A 22,616-nucleotide genomic window follows, 5' to 3' on the forward strand; every position below is an offset into this window, starting at 1 on the left:
AAATTTAACTGGCATCTAACAACCCTAACAATAGGTAACCCCTGGTGTGTTTGCTGCATTCTATTGTGAAGATCCTGTGACTGCCCTGGTGGGCAGACAGGCTTTCCATCGATGCCATGGGAAGACCTTGGGGCCACTCCATTAGGGGAGCACCCTCTCGGAACAGCTGAGGGCCATAACTTATAGCTCTGCAATAAATATCTATCAATATATTCACATTATGCCACTCATTCTAAAGCATTGTAGGAAGATAATTTTAATATTTCTACCTTTTATAGCTAAATAGTTTTAGACTAGAGCTCTCTACCACCATTGGGAGGCAGGACATATCATACAAGGCAACATGCAGAGAGACAAAGTTAGAAACTAATAAACTATACTGTAATTTTCCATTTGGTTTGAAGGCTGAATGACGGTTTCTAGGATTTGCCTTTTTGTTAATTCTTAGAATATAAAGTAAACAAGAAAGAAGACTGCCACAGGAGACTAATTTTAACAACCACAATATACTACGCAATATTTTTGAGCAACCACCACAGCCAGGCGTTGTACTAGGTAAAAGGAATTGTGGGAGATAGTGGCCATTGCACAATAAGAGGTTACATTACCCTCAACTGCCAAACTGCCTTCGAGTTCCCTGCTAGATACTTACAGAGCACTGTGTTCTTCAAACACTAATCACAGCTCGAATTACTAGACACTTATGTCTTCTCTATTAAATTATTAGTCCTGTGAGGACAGGAATACCTGTCTTATTCACTGTTGTATCCCCAGTGGCTATCTCTATGTGTATAGTTATCTATTGCTGCAGAATAAATTATCCCCAAATTTAGTAGTTTACAACAACAGTAATTATTTATTGTCCCTCACGGATCCTGTGCACCAGGAACTGGCACAGGGCACAGCACGGCTTGTCTCTCCTCCACAATGTATGGGGCCTGGAAGACTCGGAGCCGAGAGCTGGAATCATCTGAAGCCTCCTTCACTCACACGCTTGTGGTCTGATGCTGGCTCTTGGCCAGAACACGCACACATGGCTTCTCCCTGGGGCCTGGGCTTCCTCACAATATAGAAGCTGGGTTTCAAGATGGGGGGGGGGGGGTGAGGGGGGGGATTGGAGGAAGAGGGAGAGGTGAAGATCAATGAAAACCTTATAAAAACAAAAAAGAAAGTGGCCTCCGAGCATAACCGAGTCAGACTGAAAGGGCCTATTGAAAAAAGATGGTAAGGGAGGACATGTTCACGTTAATGAGGCCTGTGCTGCTCGGAAAATGAGCCCAGAATGGACAGACACTGTGGGGTGATTGACAGGCAACAAAAAGGGTTAATCTGGGCATAACTAGAGCAAGCTCCGGAAGGGACAGAACCGTCCTTAGGAAGAGCCAGTACCTGGTTAAAGTGTAATACAGAAAGACAGAATTTGGTTACAAACTGTTTGAGTCAAAAAGCATCCTATAATCCAGTGATTTTTGATCACCTATTTAGAGATGCTGGAAGGGTGCCTGGGCGGTGAGGAAATAGGGCTCAGCCCTTCACACCGACTGTGGCCAGGGACCTTTTTATATCCAGAGAGAAGTACTGATCAGTTTATGAAACCCCTCCTTTTATAAATCGTGCATGACTGGGAAAGGTCAGAGCTAGAAAGTAGCGGAGACCTGAATGTCATGGAGTTGCTTTTTCGGCTGCATAGCAGTGCCTCTCCTACTCTGCCTCCATCTTCTCCAGCAAAAACAAAGAAATGGGTGGTGCGTAAGGATGGAAGGCTGTAACTAGTCAGATGCGAAAGGCATAGGGCCCAAGAGAGGCCCAGAGGAATCACACCCTTACGTGTGAAGTTTGCAGGTATGATTTACATCATCAAAATCATTGGTACTGGCCCCTGCCTTTCTCCTCTCCCCTCTCCCCCTTTCCTTTCTTTGTTTTGTAGGATTCTTTGTGCCCCTACCTCTTTATTATGAAAATTACTGTACATACACACAGAAAAGCCAAAAGAGCTTTGAGACAGTGAATACTCAGATACTCTTCACCTAAAGTTTAGGTCCTAAACCAGTGATGGCGAACCTTCTGAGCTCATCGTGTCAGCATTTTGAAAAACCCTAACTTAACTCTGGTGCCGTGTCACATATAGAAATTTTTTGATATTTGCAACCATAGTAAAACAAAGACTTATATTTTTTATATTTATTTTATATATTTAAATACCATTTAACAAAGAAAAATCAACCAAAACAATGAGTTCGCGTGTCACCTCTGACAGGCGTGTCATAGGTTCGCCATCACCGTCCTAAACAATTGTTTCACATTTTGCTATATTTATTTTTCTGAGCCAGAATCTATCAGAGTTCTCCACTGCAGTGGTTGTTATGCAAAATAAGGGAGACAGATTCTAGAAAAACAAATCTCACGTGGAAGTGGGCCCAGTCTACTTTTCTCACCACTGTCTCTCTCACTGCGTGTATTCCAGGCGGAGATTCTCACCAGCCTGGCGGTCAGCAGCCCCGCGGACGCGGGGAAGGCCGCGCTGGTGCTCCTGGAAAGGGGCTGCCGCGTGGTGATCATCACCTTGGGCGCGGCAGGGTGCGTGCTGCTGTCTCAGGCAGAGCCTGTTCCAAAGTACATTCCCACGGAGAAGGTCAAGGCTGTGGATACCACGGTAGGTTCTACGTTTCAGAATCATTTTTGGCCTTGAGAACGCATTTAGTCACTAACGTACTGCACTGCACTTTCTGTATCATAAGGTAACGGCCCCAGGAGGTGATATGGTAGAAAAGAAAAACAACCAGGCAGGAGAACCATTCCTAATCCCTTTCTAACCAACTATAGAACTTTCGACCAGTCACTTAAGCTCTCTGAGCCTCAGTTTTCTCATCCATAAAATCGGAATATCAGTAAAGTTATACCTGTATTACCTATATTCGTGTATGTTTTCAATGAGTATTTATTGAATATCTATTATATGCCAGTACAATTAGGCACCAGGGCTACAGTGATGAACATGACAGCCTGTGCCATCAGGGGCTTGGATTTTAGACAGTGAATCACCAGGTCCTACAAGCTTTATGTGGAATGAGACAGCAAGGAGCACTGGCCAGCAGAACTCGTTCCTTCAGCCAGCAAGTAGTAACAGCCATCACGTACCACATGCTTCTGTGTCTTTCTCGCATACATCTCATTTAATCTTTGCAAGAATTATATGAGGTAGGTATGGCCATGCTCCTCATTTCACAGATTTAAAAATGTGCTCAGGATCATAATGCTGGGAAGTAACAGAACTGGGGGTTCCACACTAGGCCTGTGGGGACTCCACTACACTTTGTGTGCAAGGCGCTGTGGTAAGGACAGGCGGGGTAAGTGGACAGGCCACGGCTAGCTAACTACAGGGCAGGGATGAAAAGAAACAAGTTGGGAAAAGGGCTCAGGGTTCCGCTAAAGCATCTCTTTATGGCCTAGAATTCAGAAGAGCTGACTAGAAAAGTAAGCACATGTCAGGAACATGAAATGAGAGGAAAAAGAAAAAGGTTAGAATTTTTATTTATAAGAAACTGCTGTGTAATTATTCACAAAACATGTTTTGGTTTTTATACTTTAAAAAGACTTTAAAATATGGGTCATTTATTAAAAAAAGAAGCCTGAGAGGATCTGATGGCGTTTTAGATAGAACATGCTTTGAAAACTAGTAAGTGCAAGGCATGCCTTTGTAACGTGAAATTACACTGTCACTGCCTTTCAAAATGTGCTCCATCGGGTATTTGACAGGCTGTACGTGGCACTGTCACTCTCTTCCTGTTTAATCATTTGTGAATCCATTAGCTTTTTTTTCTATTTTGTCGAGATGGACAGGGGAGGTTTCTTATTAGTTCTGAAATTGACCCTGCAGTCGACTACAGCTCTTCCAGGTCCCGAACTAAAGCAGAAGCGTGTCTCCCTCTCTTGCTGAGCATGAAATGAAGGGGCCCAGCAGTGGCTCAGCCTCAGCCTCAGCCTCAGAGGCTGTCAGTCAGGACTCCTTTTGCTCACCAGCACCAGAAGCACAGCTCAGAAAAGGGGACTTCCTGGGTGCACATAATTAGAAAGTTCCAGAGTATGGCAGAATGCAGAGGTTAACCCGAGTCCTGTCAGCTCTGCTTGCCTGGCAGTGGGCTTTGAGCTCAGGCAGGCCCCCTCCGGTGAGGGTCCCTGGAAGCTTCCTGCCCACACTGTGCCCAACATCACATCCCACCTCTGATGTCACATAAAAATCAAAGAACTCTTATCAGAGGATAGGAAGTGGGTGCTGGTCAGACAAAAACCACCCGGCTACCACAGAACACTCGTATGGAAATGCACTGTTTGGGCTGAGACTAAATGACGAAGAAACCACCCTGGGAAATGTTCAGATTCAAATCAATAGTAATAACCCTCAGAGTAATTTCCTGTTGAAGGATGGGATTGCATAGATCACGACAGACGACAACTTTGAGCATCTTAAATACAGTGATGGGCACAAAGGAAGTTTTTGCTTTGTTTTGTGGTTTCTAAGCATTCCCAGTTAATTTTTAGGCTTTGGAAAGGTGAAACAGTGAGAGTCCAAAGGTGAAACACAGGGAAAGTTCAGAGGAGGAACATATTGCTTAATGCTTGGAGGCAGGAGATAGAAAACAGGATCAGGAAGGTCAGGGCACTGGATCAGGATCAGCAAGTCTTTCCTATAAAGGGCCAGATAGTAAATTGAAGGTTTCACAGGCACATACATACGTGCTCTGTCTCAATTACACAACTTTCATGCCTTGGTAGCATGAAACTATCCAAAAACAACTCTGTATGCTATTGGAATTAGGTTGGTATCTATATATATAAAAGCCTACTGTTCGACCGGTAGCTATGATACGCACTGACCTTCAGGAGACAGACGCTCAATGCACAGGCATGGAAACATGGAACAGACTGATGAATCTCAGAGGAAAGGGAGTAGGGTGGGAAGAGATTAACCAAAGATCTTATATGCATACTAGAGACCCAGTGCACGATTCGTGCACCGGTGGGGGTCCCTCAACCTGGCCTGCAGGGATCGGGCCAAAACCAGCAGTCCAACATCTCCCGAGGGGTCCTGGATTGCCAAAGGGCGCAGGCCAGGCCTAGGGACCCACCAGTGCATGAATCTGTGCACTGGGCCTCTAGTTTAGTTATAACTGGATTATTTTAAGTCAAGGTGTTAATTGGAATCACCAATGCAATCACTAGGACAAGAACTAAAAAAAAAACAAAAAAAAAAACACTAAAATAAATAAGAAAATTAAAACGGTACATTAGAAAATGTCTAACACAAAAGACGCAGTAAAGCAGAAACAGGAATGAAGAAGCTACTGGAAGATAAGCTATTGTAAACTGAAGGATAAAACTAAGAATGAAAGACATGGGATCTAGAAACAGGCGATGCAACATAGGAGAAGAGTGCAGTCAAGGAAAGTGAAGGGAAGTTCCAGGAAGCAGCTGTGCAGCGAGCTCAGAGCCATTCAGTCCAGATGAGGGCCCTAGGAGGAATGTGTCCCAGAAAAAAAAAGGGGGGGGGAGAAATAGTAAAATATCCATATATCTGAATATGTCCATAATTTGAGGATGAACTCGTAAATTACTGTGTAGAAAACTGAGGAAATTTTTTTTTAATTTTTCCTCTCGGTCATCTGGAGTCTAAGGGGAAAAGTATGATTAAGCAAATCTTAGTACACCACATGATTATGAATTTATAGTCATAACAGTATAAGTTCCAATTATTGATTTAACTAAAAATGGAGATTATAATCATAATCTGTGAAGACTAAAAGAAAAAGTGAGTGTGTGTTTGTGTGCACATGGGGGAAGATAAGAGAACTAAATGCTCATCTTCCATAGTTGGAATTCAAGAGATAATATCAAAAACAGATTTTCAAAATAGCGGTATAATGCACATTACCAGAAATAGGAGATAAACAGCAGAAGAAACCGCTAAAAGAATTTAAAGTATTTGCCTAGTGGAAATGGTTGTGGAGAGAGATGGAGCATTTATACTCTAAGTCCTATCTTTTTAAATTGCGCATATGGAGGGCTCTGATTCTTTTTTTAAGTGACAAAACACAATGAGATGCCATGTCATACCCACTGGGATGGCTATAATCAAAAATAGATAATAACAAGTGCTGACTAGTCTGTGGAGAAATTGGAACCCTCGAGCAAATGCTGGTAGGAATGTAAAATGGTGTAGCCGCTATGGAAGACAGTCTGGAAAAGCTTCACGAAGTTAAATTTAGAGTTAGTTGCAATATGACCCAGCAATTCTACTCCTAGCTATATACCCAAGAGAAATGAAAACATATGCCCACACAAGAACTTATACACGAACATTCATAGCAGCATTATTCATAACAGCCCAAACCTGGAAACAACCCAAATTTTCATCAACAGATGAATGAATAAACAAATTGTGGAATATACTGCGGGGGAGTAAGAGAATTTCTTTTACCCTTCTAGGTTCTTCTGGCTGGTCTAATAATTAAATCAACATGAGACAGAGTAACAAGAGAAAATAACCAAAATTAATTACACATGTATGGGAACCCCACATACATGAGAGGTTCTGAGGTACACATGAGCTAAGAATGAGGGGGCACCTTGGGGCTTCAGAGGGGAGGAAGGCCATTCGCAGGAGGATAAGAAGAGCAATATGTTCAGTAATGAGAGGCTTGTCCAAATACCAAAGTTATTTTTGGTAACAACTCTTATTACGGGCAAGGCCCCAAATTTAAATTCGTTAAGGAAGAGTAAAATTTTCTCATGAGCCCACAGAGTCTTGATTGTCTTCGGGTCAAAAAATGATGTGCCTGCCAAAGTGGCACATCTTGAGGAGGCCTATTCTGAACCCCTTCGATTCATATAATAGAATGTTATTCAGCCATAGAAAGGAACACTGATGCGTGCTATAGCACAGATGAACATCCAAGACTATACTAAGTAAACAAAGCCAGTCAAAAGGGGCCACATAGTATACGCTTCTATTGACATGAAATATCCAGAATAGGTAAATCTACGGAGGCAAAGTAGGTTGACGGTTGGCAGTATCTGGGGAGAGGGGATAATGGGAAGTGATGCTAATGAGTACAGGGTTCCTCTTTGGGGTGATGAAAATGTCCTGGAATGGTGATAGTTGCACAATCTTGTGGATATACTAAAAACCACTGAATTCTGTACTTTTAAAGGGTGACTTTTATGGTATGTGAATGATATCTCAATTCAGAAAACAAAGGTCAAAAAAGTAACAACACGATCCATCTATCCATCTAGGCACCTCAGTAAAGAATGGGTGCTCTTGTGCTGAGGAATCTCCCATGTAATGGCTCTACTGAACCTACCTGAATGGGTGCTCAGTGTCCCCCAAGTAGAGCGGAGGTGACACAGGAACCAAGGCTAGTTATTTTCTGGGTGTGGAATCTCCCTCAGCGTTTTTATGCTATCTTTGTCCTCTCATCCGGCACTCTCATTATTGAAATTCTTGCCTGTGCTGCACACAACTGTTCAGCCTCTTCATAAGTCTGAAAAAGAGGAGATAATTGACGTGGTGAGGTGCGAACTCCCAGGGAGGCATTTTCTTCTGAACAAATGGGCTCCTTCACTTTCCTGTCAGGAGGGTGTTACCTGCTCTCAGTCGGTTTGTAACCTTTTCGCTTTTCCCCTCCTCCTAATCCAGGGGTGGGCAAACTTTTTGACTCGAGGGCCACAATGGGTTCTTAAACTGGACCGGAGGGCCGGAACAAAAGCATGGATGGAGTGTTTGTGTGAACTAATATAAATTCAAAGTAAACATCATTACATAAAAGGGTACGGTCTTTTTTTTTTTTTTTTAGTTTTATTCATTTCAAACGGGCCGGATCCGGCCGCGGGCCGTAGTTTGCCCACGGCTGTAATCCCTTGTCATACACACTTTTTTAAAAATCATGTTGTGCGCCGAAACCGGTTTGGCTCAGTGGATAGAGCGTCGGCCTGCGGACTGAGGGGTCCCAGGTTCGATTCCGGTCAAGGGCATGTACCTGGGTTGCGGGCACATCCCCAGTAGGAGATGTGCAGGAGGCAGCTGATCGATGTTTCTCTCCCATCGATGTTTCTGACTCTCTATCTCTCTCCCTTCCTCTCTGTAAAAAATCAATAAAATATATTTAAAAAAAATAAAAATAAATAAAAATCATGTTGTGCAGCCTAAATAGATACAATTTTTTAAAAATATTTTTATTGATTTCAGAGATAAAGGGAGAGGGAAAGAGAGAGAGAAACATCAATGATGAGAGAGAATCATTGATCCGCTGCCTCCTGCATGCCTCGTATTGGGGTTGAGACCGCAACCCAGGCATGTGCATCCTCCTGGTTCTAACCAGCAACCTCCTGGTTCATAGGTAAACACTCAGCCACGGAGCCATGCTGGCCAGGCAATTTTTATTTGCCAATCATACCTCAGCAAAGCTGGAAAACATTAAATAAATAAGTCCATCAGGATGGGATGGATGATAGGAACATCTGGTTGGCACCCTGTCCACTTGAGACCGACGGCCTGTCCCAGAAGGAGCCATTTCCTGTTCTCCATCGGTGCTTCTGCGGACTGCTTGCTGTACTCAGTGTGCCTCAGTGTTAATAGTTGGATGCATCACTTCTATTTTTATGTTTCCCGTGTACTAGAGTGAGATGGTGGCAGTAGCTGCAGATGTCCTCAGCTCAGTTTGGAAGATATGACAGATGTGTCTCTTCCCATCTCTACGTTGTCTGAATCTCAGTCTCAAAATGACATGGTAGTCATGTCACTCCAGTCCTTCCAACCTGAAGGGTGGTGGCTTTGACATCTTGTATTCACGGTTGCACAGAATAATCACTTCATAGTCAGAGCTACACATTTAAGCATGGTAATATTTTAAGATCATTGTGCTAGTGTGATATAATATGCTGTAACATTAATTATCCTTGGCCTATAGGCTCTGTAATATTTCTTATATATAAACTAGAGGCCCAGTGCACAAAATTCATGCACTGGCGGGGGAGAGGGGGGGACCCTCAGCCCAGCCCAGCCTCAGGGAGCCCTCAGGGAATGTCCAACTGCAGCGGAGGCAGGAGAGGCTCCTGTCACCATGAGTCCAGCTTCTGGCTGAGCAGTGCTCCCCCTATGGGAGTGCACTGACCACCAGGAGGCAGCTCCTGCATTGAGCGTCTGCCCCCTGACACTCAGCATCAGTGAGTGTCACAGCAACTGGTCATTCCACCATTTGGTCCATTTGAATATTAGCCTTTTATTATATAGGCTTGCTTTCCTACATGTAAATGGTTATGTCCTAGAATATACAGAGATACTCTGATTTTAAGAATTTTGCCCACAGGCTAAATCTGCCTTCTCAAGAATCACTCACTTTGTAATAAATCATCATAATTAACAGTATATAAGTAAGCTGAGAGTAATCAAAACCAGGGGCATGGGGGATTCTCTTACTTATTCTTTATTCCCCTTTCTTTCTATTATATTTGAGTCCTGTAGTATTCACAGTTGCTGGTGAGGCACTAGCTGCAGAGATGCCCCCCAAGGGACAACTCGGGGCTTGAGACTCAGCTCAGCAAGTGGAGATTGCGCCAGTAGGAAGTGGAAACAGTTTCTGTTAAGTTTGCATGGAAGCACTCATGAGGGTGGTGACTGGGGCTGATGGGTTACCCAGTGCTTTCCAAGGTCACTTCTCCTGTATTCCCTTCATCCTGAGGTCTGGCCTGCAGCCATCAGAGCTGCTGTCAAGGATAGGTTCCTGTTAACCCACCTGCAGGCCTGGAGAAGGGGCCTCAGGATGAAACCTGCCTTGTTGGCACCTTGATCTTGGACTTGTAGCCTCCAGAACTGTGAGAAATACATTTCTGTTGTTTAAGCCACCCAGTCTGTGATATTTTGTTATGGTGGCTCAATCAGACTAACATACACAAGAAACAAATAAATGTGTTTCCAAAGTGACCTAAAGTGAATACTGAAACAGCTGTTCTGCAGGAGGAAATGATCTGACGTGAACTAACAGGGTCAGCCTAAACCACCTTTTGGTGAAATATTCTGAGAGTTTTGCGTGTGGTTTAACTGAAATCATCGGTCCCAGTGGGCAAGGGCGGGTGACGGCCTGAGTTCTCACCCTGACTTAGCCATAACTAGCAGGCTGCTGTGGGCAAGCACTCAGCATGCTTGGGGCTCAGGCTGTGCACCCAAACGTGATGTGTCTAGAATGGGTGATCTCTGAGCATCTTTGACCTCTAAAAGTCCTGGTTCTTACAGACTCTTGGAAATGAGGACCCTCTGGCTAATAATGAAAAGCAGGCACTATTCTGTGCCCGGCACTAGGCTGGACTCTATGCATTATCTCACATGTTCATAACAACCCAGCAAGATGGGGTTCGTGCCCATTTAAGAGAGGAGGAAACAGTACCCCCAAAGGTAAATAACCTGCCCAGAGTCATACAGCTGGAAAGTAGGCAGAGCCAGGAATTGATTTTAGATCTGTCTGTCTGTATGTATGCCCCACTTTAACACCCCTATACCCTCCACCACACCACTCTGCCTCTTGATTTGGTGGCAATCTGCCTGGCCTTCAATCTCTCCTGGTATTTGGGCTTCCCCCACTGACTTGCCTTGTCACTTGTCATGATAGAGGCTTTTATAATTGCTTCATTTATCTCGATCTTCAGAAGCTGCCAGATCTGGCAAAGGCATTGCTTGCTTTGTGCAATACAGTGCAGCCTCACTTAAATGCAATAACCCATGCATAGCCCTAAAAACAGTGGTTGGCCCACATAAGCACTCAGTACGTGTTATTTCTCATTAATAGGTCCCTATGTGTCTGATTGTTCATTTTCCCTGGGTCACTTGGGAGTACCAGGCAGCATGTACCAGGAGCTTGCCTCACTCACCATTGAGTAGAGTGGATATGACTTTCCTCACTGTACCTCACTGGAGGAAAACCCAGGTCCCACTCCTGTCCAACTCCCACATCTTCCTATATAGGGCAAGGAGCTGAACTGTTTGGATAGCAGTGTGGCAGGATCATGCCAGCCCAGATATCACAGGGTCTGGCAAAGATGACGCTCATTCATTCTTGTCACTGAATGGCCAAACCTAGAGGAGAGGTACATCACCCTTAGAGACGACAGCCAAATCATCTTTTCATTAAGCTTCTTTAACTAGGGGCCTGACATGCTAACTAGAGAGGCTGAGGGAAAGGTAATTCCTCTTTTCTTCGCGTCCCCAAACTATCTCTGTAGTTTAAGGAAAGAAAAAAAAACACTCCTCTTCCCTGCCTCGCAAACTCCTAGCCATCCCCAGGGTCCAGCTCAAAGTTCTCTGGGGGCAACCCCAATGATTAATACAATGCTGGGCATATAGTAACAGGCCCTCCTGAAAAAATGACAGCGTTCTAGTTCCCTCTGAGAAAGTTAACGTGTGTATGTGTGTGTGTGTGTGTGTGTGTGTGTGTGTGTGTGTGTGTATGAGAGAGAGAGAGAGAGAGAGAGAGAGAGAGAGAGAGAGAGTTCCTCAGCCTCACTGTGAGCCCATGTTCTCCAGGGACTAGAGGACCCACAGGACTCCTCATATTCCTGAAATTCTACATTGCATATGCCAAGGGAAAGAATAAAGCTCAGGGAAAAAATGCTCTTTTTTAATGATTTGAAAATAAAATAATTACCTACTTTCCTGTTTCAAAAATCTATCAGATTATTTTGCCTGCAGTCATAGAAAGGCCAGGCCAAAAATAATAATAATAATAATAAGTTACAGAGGGAAAATGACATCTCTGAAGTTGGCATCATAAAATAAAGCAAACCCCAATGAGGCTCTGAAATAGCCCTCTTAACCTTAGGAATTATGTCAATAAATGGATGAGATATCTGCAAACTCTGCTGACCCTACTGCCAGAAAAGATGAAGACGACAAAATGTTCTCTGGCTATAAAGAAAGGACAGAGGACAAGGTAATTGCTAGAGAGACTGATGGACAAGGCGCAGGGCACCTGTCATGCCCCGGGGGGTTAGGGGGTAGATTAGCTCTATTGCATTACTTCCACCTCAGCACATCACCTCATTTACTAGCTAATCAGGCAGAATTAAATATTTTACATTATCTTTCTTAATCCTGCATGGGAGCAGTTGAAAACCCAGGGCTCTAAAAATCTAATTGTCACTGCTTACCAGAAATGTCATCCTCACTTTGAGGAACTGAAACAGGGCCAAACACGAAGCTGTTTTTTCCATTTTCCTAAAGTACCGTCCCTCAGCCAGAACCGGACATGCATCAACCCGTGTCCAGGGCAGTACATTTTAGGGACACCCAAGGACACCTGGGATCCCTGCCCTGCCTCGGAACTCAAGTATGGCCAGGGACTAAAAGAAGAGAAGAGGGGTGGCGTTAGGATGCAGAGAAACAACAACTCTAAACCATAGCAGAGTCAAGACCGCAAAATCTAAATCTCAATGTGGTGTTCCGTGGGCCTAGATAGCACCTAATTAAAGAGACAGGAAACAGTCCCTCTCCCAGTAAGAAGGGGTGGTAGGGGTTGTGGCAGCTTTTCACCCATCTACGACTAAGACTTCTTTTCCTCTCAGCTCCTGCCCCTAAGCCCCACTCTGCCTAGCCTTCAATCTCTCCTATTAGTGTGATACCCCGGCAGGAGCCGTGGCCGCTTCTAGCCTGCTCCTGGCCGCTGCAGTCACACTCTGGGGAGCAGAGCTTTCGGGACTCTACTGTAGGTCTTCTGTGTGGTTCCCATTGCGTGGCGGTATCTCCTGGGTAGACCTGAAATTACGAGGACGTGAAAAACCATCTGGAGAAAACCGTAGAGCCTAGTGGGCAGGAGCCGTGCCCACTATCCTCAATGCCCAGTGGTGATAGAGGTGGACAGGAAATGAGTAAAACGGGTGTCGTTCATAGCTTGGTGAGCATCTGTCTCCTCTGTGTGAAAGTATGTGCTGTAAGTTAGTGGTGTGTTATCCGTGTTGACATGCTCCGTGTGACTAAACTGTTAGTGGCATGAATGCCATGTGTTTACGTGTGCATGTGTGTGTGAGTAGAACGTGCTATAGTGGGACAGTGTAAAGAGGCGACTACTCACTCTCACTTTTCCTCCTCCCATTCCTTTAAAAACTAGAGGAGTGCCCTGTACTATAGTATAACTCCTGAAAAGGCTGTGTGATTGGGGGAGAGAGGGGCCAAGGGTTAGGTGAATTACATCTCCCCTAAAAGATTCTCTAAAACCTGAAAGTTTTATATCCTTTTCCTTCTTTGGTTAAAATAAACTAAAATTGACCCCTTTTAAAAGCACTCATTGGGCCTTTTGCTAATGACCCACGGAGCCGTCAAGAAAGGGCAAAGTAAAAACACTACTTTTGGGTGAGGCGGCAGCATGTTGTTTTGTTTTGCTTCAATGGGTGGTGTGACAAGGTGTCCTGCCTTGGGGTGGGGAAAATAATCTACATATATAAAAGCCTAAGTGACCATCCAACCATTCGACCGCCCGACTAGTAGCTTTGACGCACACTGACCACCAGGAGGCAGATGCTCAACACAGGAGCTGCCAAGCGACAGCAACTTTGCAGAGTGCCCTCTTGCACTCCAGGCCAAGGGACCCCACCTGCCGGAGGGACCTCCCTCACTCCCCAGACGCCCTTCAAGCCCCAGCACCACCCCATGTGAGGCGGCCGGCCGGGGAAGGACCAGGGACTGCAGGAGATTGGCTCCAGGGCGTGTCCGACCTGTCTGGCCCAGTCCCACCCTGCCGGCCACCTTCTAATTAATTTCCTTTCAATGTCTCTAGTAATAAAATAAAATAAACCAAAATTGGGAAAAGGAAAAGCATGGTTACGTTTGCTAGATGACTTCCCCATAACTGTTCTGTTCCCAGTTAGGATAATGTTTTTCCCTACTTAGTCCTCGCTTTAACTTTTAGTTTTAGCACGTGAGATCTAACTGCATAGATTACTTTGTAAGTGAACAGACTGCATCAAAGATTTAACATTTACGACTTCCCTCAGTAGTCCCAAGGCCAATTGGATTGCCTTCCTTCCTTCCTTCTTTTTAAATTATGAAATGTTTTGATTATACTGAAAAGTATGAAGAATAATATCACGCACACCCATGGATCCACCACCCAGCTTTGTTAATTCTTAACTTTTTGCTATTTTTGCTTCAGGTAGTTTTTCATAAATAAAACATTACAAACACAATATGACCTTTTTGCTTAAGGAGTTTAGTGCTATGAAGAGTCAGCCTATATCAGAACCTAGCTTGTAGGACACTTGAACAGAAGAGTAGTATTATTTTGTAAGAATTTCTCTTGGTCCTTGCCATTCTGCAGGTTTACTATAGTGAGTCCAGATCTGAATTTATTCTTATTTATACTGCTCATGACTTTGTTCTTCCTGAATCTCAGTATTTGTGTTTCTCATCAATTTTGAGAAACCTTAACCAAATTATTATTTAACTCCCCCCTGTTTTCTCCATCCTCTCCTGAAATCCCTACTAGGTATATGCTAGACCTTCTGGAGATTATAATACAGGAGGCAGGAAGAAGTGTCCATAGACTGTTGCACTGATCTGGTGAGAGATTATGGCCTGGACTAGAGAGGTGGTAATGGGATGTTGAGAAGTGGGTTGAAGAACTCTTAAGAATTCAGAGGACACAATGGTAGTTCATTTCATTTTTAAAAAGGTGGGTGTTGGGGGCATAAGTAAGATGTTTATTTCATGGTCAAAACAAATAGATCATTCTACCAGTCTCAGTGGGTATCAGCATTTTTTTTTTTTTGAGCCCCAACTCACCTAAGAGTTAAGATCTACTCCCATTAGAAACAGCTCTTATCATCAGGGATTCTGCAGGTGACACAGGAAGTAATTTACAATAATAAAATGAAATGAAATAATGGCAAATGCACACCATTGGGTGTCCTGGCTGACTCTTTGGGGAATCACTGATCCATGCAACAGAGAAGCATTTGGAGCAGAAATTTATCCTGCGCTTGAAGTCAATAATAACGTGAGTTCTGGTATTTCGCCCTACCACCTGTGTGCAGACACTAGTTTACTCCCAATAGAAGTAACTTCATGTAACTACAGGCTCTCCCCCGATGAAGTGACAAATGAGCCAGTTTGGGATGAATTTGAGTTGTGTAGACAGGAATACCAGGTATTCCAGCCAAGGCACACACAGTTCGTGTGAATCATCCACACCAGCTTTCAGCAGCAAGAGCCCCAGAACAATCGCTCAGTTCCTTCCTTCATTTTTACTGTGTAGACCTGGCCCAAGACCCAAGAGCAAAGCAGCAACTGTAAGGAAGCAGCACATTATAAATAACCCAGAGAAGCCTTTTATAACAGCAACTGCCTGCTGATTTTGTGGCCTAACAGCTCAAGCAAAAAGGATATAAGTATAATATTGTGCAATGACTAATTACTCAAAATTTTGTGCATCAGCAGAAGTGGAACCTGCGGTTGGTGCTAATATTATCAAATGCCTTTGCCGTGTAATAATCTGGTAGCTCTGGGTTATTTCGCATGCAATTTTCACAGAGAACAATGATTTTATTTCAAGTGCCTCTCACTGAAATAAAAAAAAAAAAGCAGCTGTTAGAAGATGAACATTTGGCAGAAAATATTTCAGCGGAATCATTTGTGAGATACTAAATCATACTGGATTAACTGTTTTCTGTCTAGAATAGTGGAGTCACGAAGAAGAAAGATCGCTGACCACAGAAGACAAGGCTAGTCTTTAGAACCCAGTGAATCACTAACAGACATTTTAGTTTTAAGTGCCATTTATTCACCAATATATAAAGTTATTTATATACAAAGCTCCCATTAATATTGCCTGAAGAATGGGCCTTTTTTATTCCAGTGTTAGCTCATACTCAGGATTCTCCTTCTCTTTCATTAATAATGGAATTCTTTAAATTATAGAATAAATTAGCCCACCACAGACATTTTGGCCAGAATGGGGTTTGTAACCAGTTTTAAGTCTCCGCAGGCCATTCTCTGTGGCCAGCCAGACAGAAGAGCTGTGAGGGTTGTGACTGGCAGTGGCGCCTGCTGAGCACGTCAGCCCTGACCCTGATCCTGAAGAGGGGCAAGGGCTGCCCACTGGGCTCTGGGCCCCAGGGTCCCCCCACTCGCAGGTTGCCAGAGCAGGGCCAAATCCCAGGTTGACAATAGACCCTCACGTGCTCTTTGGGCTGGCCAACCACTGGTCACACTGGAGCGACACTGGAGGCAAAATGATGTCACGACATGCTGTGGCCACAGCCAGTTTCAGCCAAAGCACATTATGCCAGAGCTGCTTTCATGTGGCCATACTGATTGGGGAACATTTTTTACACTAAGTTATTATAACTGAAACATAAACTTCTCCTCTTTTCCAAACTATCAAGCAATGTACAAAGCGAACAGCTTTACCTTATCGTCGGTTCCCACTCCGGGGTGGAGTGGGAGATGGGTAAACATTTAAAATGGAGAGTTTTCAGAGATGGCGGAGGATCACCACAGGGTGAAGCCGAGGCTGGAACTGAGGATGACATGAGGTGCAGAAATGGGGGGAGCTAAGAGATATCTGTTCTGTATGTTATTTAGTATATTGAGACAATATGTCTACAGCTTCATCAAAATGCCCCATTTCCATACTGGTATGACTGGCCACCCCAGAACCCATCCAAACCCAGAAGCTGAGAGTGGACCCTGAGACACTGAGACACAAAGTCAGGCCCCAGATGGATCCAACAAATGACCTCTGAACATTGCTGACTTGAACCAGGAGCCATTTGTTACCAATAATGGAGCCCCGTCAGTCCGTGGTGCTGACCTCGGAGACAGAACCCACAACCATCTACATTCATGTGGGTTGGGATGGGCGAAACACGCGGTGGCAAGCTGGTTGGTTTTTTTTGCCTTTGACTCAATTTTAAATCAAATTGAAGTGATACACTTATTATGATCATCTGTACTCTTACAAATGATTACTAAATACTTCTGGGCACCAATAACTGGAGAATCTGGCAGTTCTGGGATGAAGTTTAGTTGAGTTTTTCTTATTCTCTTGTAGTTGAATTTTAATCAATATAGTGTGATTTTTTAATACCACTTACACTCTTTTTGGGCAGTGAAATGCTGCCCTGAACATCTCTATCCCCCCTCCCCCGCATTGATTTTGTTCTCGACCCCCCATTGACCCCTCTCTGTTTTCATCCATCTAAATGAAAGAAGGCTTTAGCCCCACAAACCTCGTTCCAGATGAAAATGCATAATTCAAGAGAAATACTGATGTCAAAGAAGAGAAGGCACACCAATTTGTGTCAGCAGTTGCTGTAAATTAAAGAGGAGTACAAGGAGAGTTTAATGTAATGTAGATTTGGAAATAAAATTAGAACCAATATTTAGGCAGTCCTCCGCCTCTTTTTTCCCTGCTGTGACAGGAAGGATTGACTCCCAGCTTAAGTACCTAATGTAGTTCGTTTTTCTTTTTTGCTGAAACTCTTTTCCCCTGTAAAATGTTGCATGTTTATCTTTGGCATCCAAAATCAGATCTTTTCACCTTCTCCATTCTAATCTCAGCAGAATAGTCAGTAGGAAGAGTCAAAATTTTCCCTTTATCTTCCCCACCCATCATGGTTGCAGCACAGAAAGGACCCCTGCCATACCAGTCTCACTAGCTCAGCTGCGAAATAGCTATTAATTCTTCCTTCATAACTGATTCTCTCTAATGTGGGTGTCACCCCCATGGCTCCTTTTCTTTTTCTAAAGCTGGAAAGTAAAAGGTTGATAATGAACGTTTCACACGTGTGCTAAACACTCATGAGAATTCTCCCCTTTAAAAGAGTTAAGGTGGGAAGCTTCGCATTCAGTCCAATCCAGCTGCCATTGTTCAGAACCTTCAGGTGTGTGGCGGTCGTATTTGAATGCCCTTTAGAGCTGGTGTGCGTTATAGTTGCCCACTATTTTTGCCAATCACGGAATTCCCTAGCTTGATCCACACCTTAATCAATAAACTCAGTTTTAACAGATTCACTCTTTCCAGAAATAAATTCCTAAGCATGTGATTCTCAAAGTGAGCAACATCAGCATCCCCTAGGAACTCATTAGAAACAAGTCCTGGGCCCCACCCCAGGTTTAAGGATCAGAAACTTTGAGGGGTGGAGCCCAGCAATCTGCCCTCCCGGCAATTCTGAAACACACTCTAGTTGGAGAATCACTAACTTAGAAGATGAAATAGTGCCTTCGTTGAGGATAGTCAGAGGTGTGCTACAGATCTTAAAGGTATACCAAAACAGAAGTTTCAAAACCTTCGTGAGCAAAGTTGAAGTACATGTATGGCCTCTCCAGGGGGCTGCTTTAGTGGAGACTGGCCTTCAACGGAGGGGGTGTCACTCCTGCCACCTACCCATGAACTTGAGCAAGTTCTTCTCACACTTGGTTTCTCATTTGGAAAATGAAAGGCCCGCCCTATCTACCCCACAGGATTATAATGAGATTCAAAATGAGACACATCTACAGACATGCTCTGTAAACCAGCAAGTACTGTGGAAAAGCGACAATCATGTCATTCTGCCGATAGGATTCTGGCAGTAGGAGCACTGTGTCAGGGCAGAGTTGGGAGAAGGCCTAGCCAGGTCCATTTTTTTTTTGACTATATAATGACTGATTCTCCCCTTGGTGGATGTGCCTCAGATTCTGCCATTTAAGCCCACCGATTTATCTGGTGTTAAATAAGAAAACCATTGCCTGGTCAGTGGCTACAAGAGGCTAGAAAAATATGTCCATTTTCAGACATGCTGTTTTCTACGGAAATCTCTAATGATCGCTGAGGGCACATATGTATGTGGGCACTGAAGCTCTTGTGCCCAGAACTTGCCACACACCAGCAGTGAGTCTGTACTGAACCCCCCGCTCAGACCTGTGCGAGGGAGTCATGGCCTTCGAGAAGGAAGCTAAGTGTCCACTGCCACATATTAATCATTGCAAAGAGAACCTAAAAGAAAATACATAAAGGTGGCCCCAAAAAAGTATACACACTTTAACAGCTGATAGCCCAATTTTGAAAATGAAATGTGTTTTAATAAATTCTGCATTTATAATTATTCAAAGTGTGTGTATACATTTTGGGGAGAAACCCTATACATAGCTATGGAAGGAGATTTGGCTTTGGATGGTAAACAGACAAAGTAATATACAGATAGTGTATTATAGAATTGTTATACTTGAAACCTATATAATTTTATTAACGAGTGTCACTCCAGTAAATTTCATTTATTTCTTTTTATTGCCTAAAGTATTACAAAGAGTATTACATATGTCTCCTCCCCCCCCCCACCCCGCTTGACATTCCCCTGGGCTCCCCTACCCCCCAGTGTCTTATGTCCATTGGTTAGACTTATATGCATGCATACAAGTCCTTCGGTTGATCTCTTACCCCCCCTTCCCGCCCTCCAACCCTCCCCAGCCTTCCCACTGTAGTTTGACAGTCTGTTCGATGCTGTTCTGCCTCTGTATCTATTTTTGCTCATCAGTTTATAATGGTCTTTATTATCCATAAATGAGTGAGATCATGTGGTATTTTTCTTTCATTGACTGGCTTATTTCACTTAGCATAATGCTCTCCAGTTCCATCCATGCTGTTGCAAATGGTAAGAATTCCTTCCTTTTTTACAGCAGCATAGTATTCCATCGTGTAGATGTACCACAGTTTTCTAATCCATTCATCTGCTGATGGGCACTTAGGCTGTTTCCAGATCTTAGCTATGGTGAATTGTGCTGTTATGAACATAGGGGTGCATATATCCTTTCTGATTGGTGTTTCTGTTGTTTCTGTTTTCTTGGGATATATTCCTAGCAGTGGGATCACTGGGTCAAATGGGAGTTCCATTTTTAACTTTTTGAGGAAAGTCCATACTGTCTTCCATAGTGGCTGCACCAGTCTGCATTCCCACCAGCAGTGCACGAATGTTCCTTTTTCTCCACATCCTCTCCAGCACTTTGCCAATGTAATCGCCGATAAGGGTTTAATCTCCAACATTTATAGGGAACTCATACAACTTAACAAAAGGAAGATAAACAATCCAATCAAAAAATGGGCAAAGGACCTAAATAGACACTTTTCAAAAGAGGACATTCAGAAAGCCAAGAGACATATGAAAACATGCTCAAAGTCACTAATCATCCAAGAAATGCAAATCAAAACAACAATGAGGTACCATCTCACACCTGTCAGAACGGCTATCAACAAATCCAGTAAATTTCATTTAAAAATATTTTTTAAAAAGAAAATCCCTCAAGCAAACCAAATCCATAGAAACCATGATTTACGAGCCAGAACAGTTCATGTGTCTGTGCTTGAGAAGAATGTAGCGTTATACCTTAAAGGTTACCCTTTACTAACAACTTCACCAAAGAAATTCTTAAACAGCAAGCCTCTGGTGCATTTATCATTTAACTTAAAAACTTCAAAGAGTACTCCAGGGAGCATATCTGGGCAGGAAGGAAGCTAAATCTGTTGCCTCGGTGATTATTGGGAATGAGGTTTTAGTAACGAAATAGTTCCCACCAGGCCAACATGAATTTCACTTTTCACAAAAAGTGCCAGCTAAAATCAAGCGATAGCTATGAATCTAATTAGTTAATTATGATTCAATTATTGGTTAATTATGGAATTAGACTATAAAATGATTTTTCTCAAAAAATGTGTGCCTATTTAACAAATCTATATAGACAGAAAGCGGATTAGTGGTTCCTAGACATGGGGGTAGAATATGAATGAGGAGTGACTGTTAACAGGTACAAGGTATCTTTTGGTGGGGGATAAAATTTTCTGAAATTAGACTGTGAGATGGTTGTTCAACCCTGTGAATGTAGTCAAGAACACTGAATTTTATACTTTAAATAGGCACATTATACAGTATGTGAGTTAGATTCCATTAAAGCTGTTTTTTAATCAAATAGCTAATAAATTGTAGAGCCAAGGAAAATATTTTGCCTACTTAAAAGACAGAAATAAAAAGCACATCAAAACTTCCCTGCATGTGGTTTCATACTCAATTAATATGAAATATAAGGCAGAAAATATTTGCTCTTTCTTTTAATCACAAGAGTACTTTAAAAGAGACAATCTCAGCCTAATAATTGAAATTTAAATGTAATAAATTAAAGTGGCTAGTGGTAAAAGCCAAAGTCATTGACATTTATGACATAGTGATTTGTCATGTTCCCTACAGATTTATTTAGAATAAAAGTCAGCAGCACTTACACAATAATGATAAGAAAACAAGGTTCTCATGTCCATCATGATGTTCCTAAAAGGATCTGTTTAGGGAAGGTTGAGGTTGGGAAGGATGTGATCTCATCCTGATGATGCAAGTATGTGCTGATAAGAGGAAACAGAAATGTTCAGATCTGAGCTGTAAAACAGAGCTTTCGTCTTGTGTGAGCAGCACGTAGCTCATGTACGTGTATCGGACAGACCACTCAGTCTTGTCTGCCTAGGAAAGGGCCTTTGCACTTTCCTGCCTTGGGAAGAAGACAGGCTAGGCCACATAGTTCTAATCTTGTAAAAGCCCTCATTCCAGGGTGTGGGTTTGTCCATCACTTACTGGTGGCCATGGAGAGCTTAGAGCAGTGGTTCTCAACCTTCCTAATGCCGCGACCCTTTAATACAGTTCCTCATGTTGTGGTGACCCCCAACCATAAAATTATTTTCGTTGCTACTTCATAACTACATGTAATTTTGCTACTGTGATGAATCATAATGTAAATATCTGATATGCTATATGTGTTTTCCGATGGTCGCGACCCACAGGTTGAGAACCGCTGCCTTAGAGGGAGGTAAACAAGAGAGGAACAGGGTGGGAGATGTAGGAATTTCTGGCTCAGTGGAAACAAAGCAGGGAGCTACCAACCCCTGACCAGTGTGCTTTACAATTGAGAGGTTGCTGGTTAGGGCTTTGTAACTCACCAGAAGCCCCGGATACTGGCAGTTCTTTGGGACAAGAGGCTCTACTTGTCTGTTCCTCAACCTTTATTTCATAGTCACCACTCAACCCAAGGAGCATTTTAGGATTTTTTTTCCCTAATTGTCCTCTTCTCCCATGAAACTTTAATGTTCTATCTATTTCTCCATCTATCTATATCTGTTTATGTACCATGGCCCTTTGGAAAGCTACAAATCATTGTATCAAAGATTTTTTTCACCACTACCCTCTACCTCCTGCAAGAATGAATTTTCACCCCTGTGGGGAGATATGCCCCAATTGAGAATGCATACACTGGATAGAACGAAGGGTCTAAGCAGGGTCTTTCTCTTTCTATTCATACTTGAGTGAGTAGTGAAGTCAGTCACACGGAGAAGGTAAATCAGGTGACTCAGTGTCCATCACTAACTAGGATAAGCACCAACTTCAGGCTCCAACACGACTAGAGAAATGTTCTCCAAGGTCACACTGTCCCCACACCATCCGTTCAGTCTGCCCGCCACCCTCCAGACTCCGCCAACACCTCCTCTCCCTGGGCAGCGCACAGGTCACCCTCTTCCCATGCCGTCCTCCAGCCCCTCCCAGCTCTAGGCCTCTCCCAGAAGCCTCAC

General features: G+C 43.4%; 1 protein-coding gene and 1 non-coding gene across 8 annotated transcripts in view; both read left to right on the forward strand.

The window, feature by feature from the left end:
* Positions 1-22,616, forward strand: part of RBKS (ribokinase) — a 73,315-nt gene that overhangs the window by 43,923 nt on the left and 6,776 nt on the right. For 5 of the 7 annotated variants that reach the window (XM_059660255.1, XM_059660258.1, XM_059660259.1 and 2 more), the window contains one exon: positions 2,465-2,653. In XM_059660255.1, the coding sequence (XP_059516238.1) occupies positions 2,465-2,653 (189 nt within the window). Of the gene's footprint in view, positions 1-2,464; positions 2,654-2,738; positions 2,863-9,737; positions 9,861-22,616 lie in introns of those variants that run through there. The other 2 variants (XM_059660256.1, XM_059660257.1) reach the window with 2 other exon arrangements.
* On the forward strand, positions 13,310-13,445 carry LOC132214099 (small nucleolar RNA SNORA21). Its single transcript, XR_009448194.1, has one exon. It is a non-coding gene; the product is annotated as a small nucleolar RNA SNORA21 (small nucleolar RNA).

This window comes from Myotis daubentonii, chromosome 12, assembly GCF_963259705.1.
Source record: "Myotis daubentonii chromosome 12, mMyoDau2.1, whole genome shotgun sequence".
Classification (NCBI taxonomy): Eukaryota; Metazoa; Chordata; class Mammalia; order Chiroptera; family Vespertilionidae; genus Myotis; species Myotis daubentonii.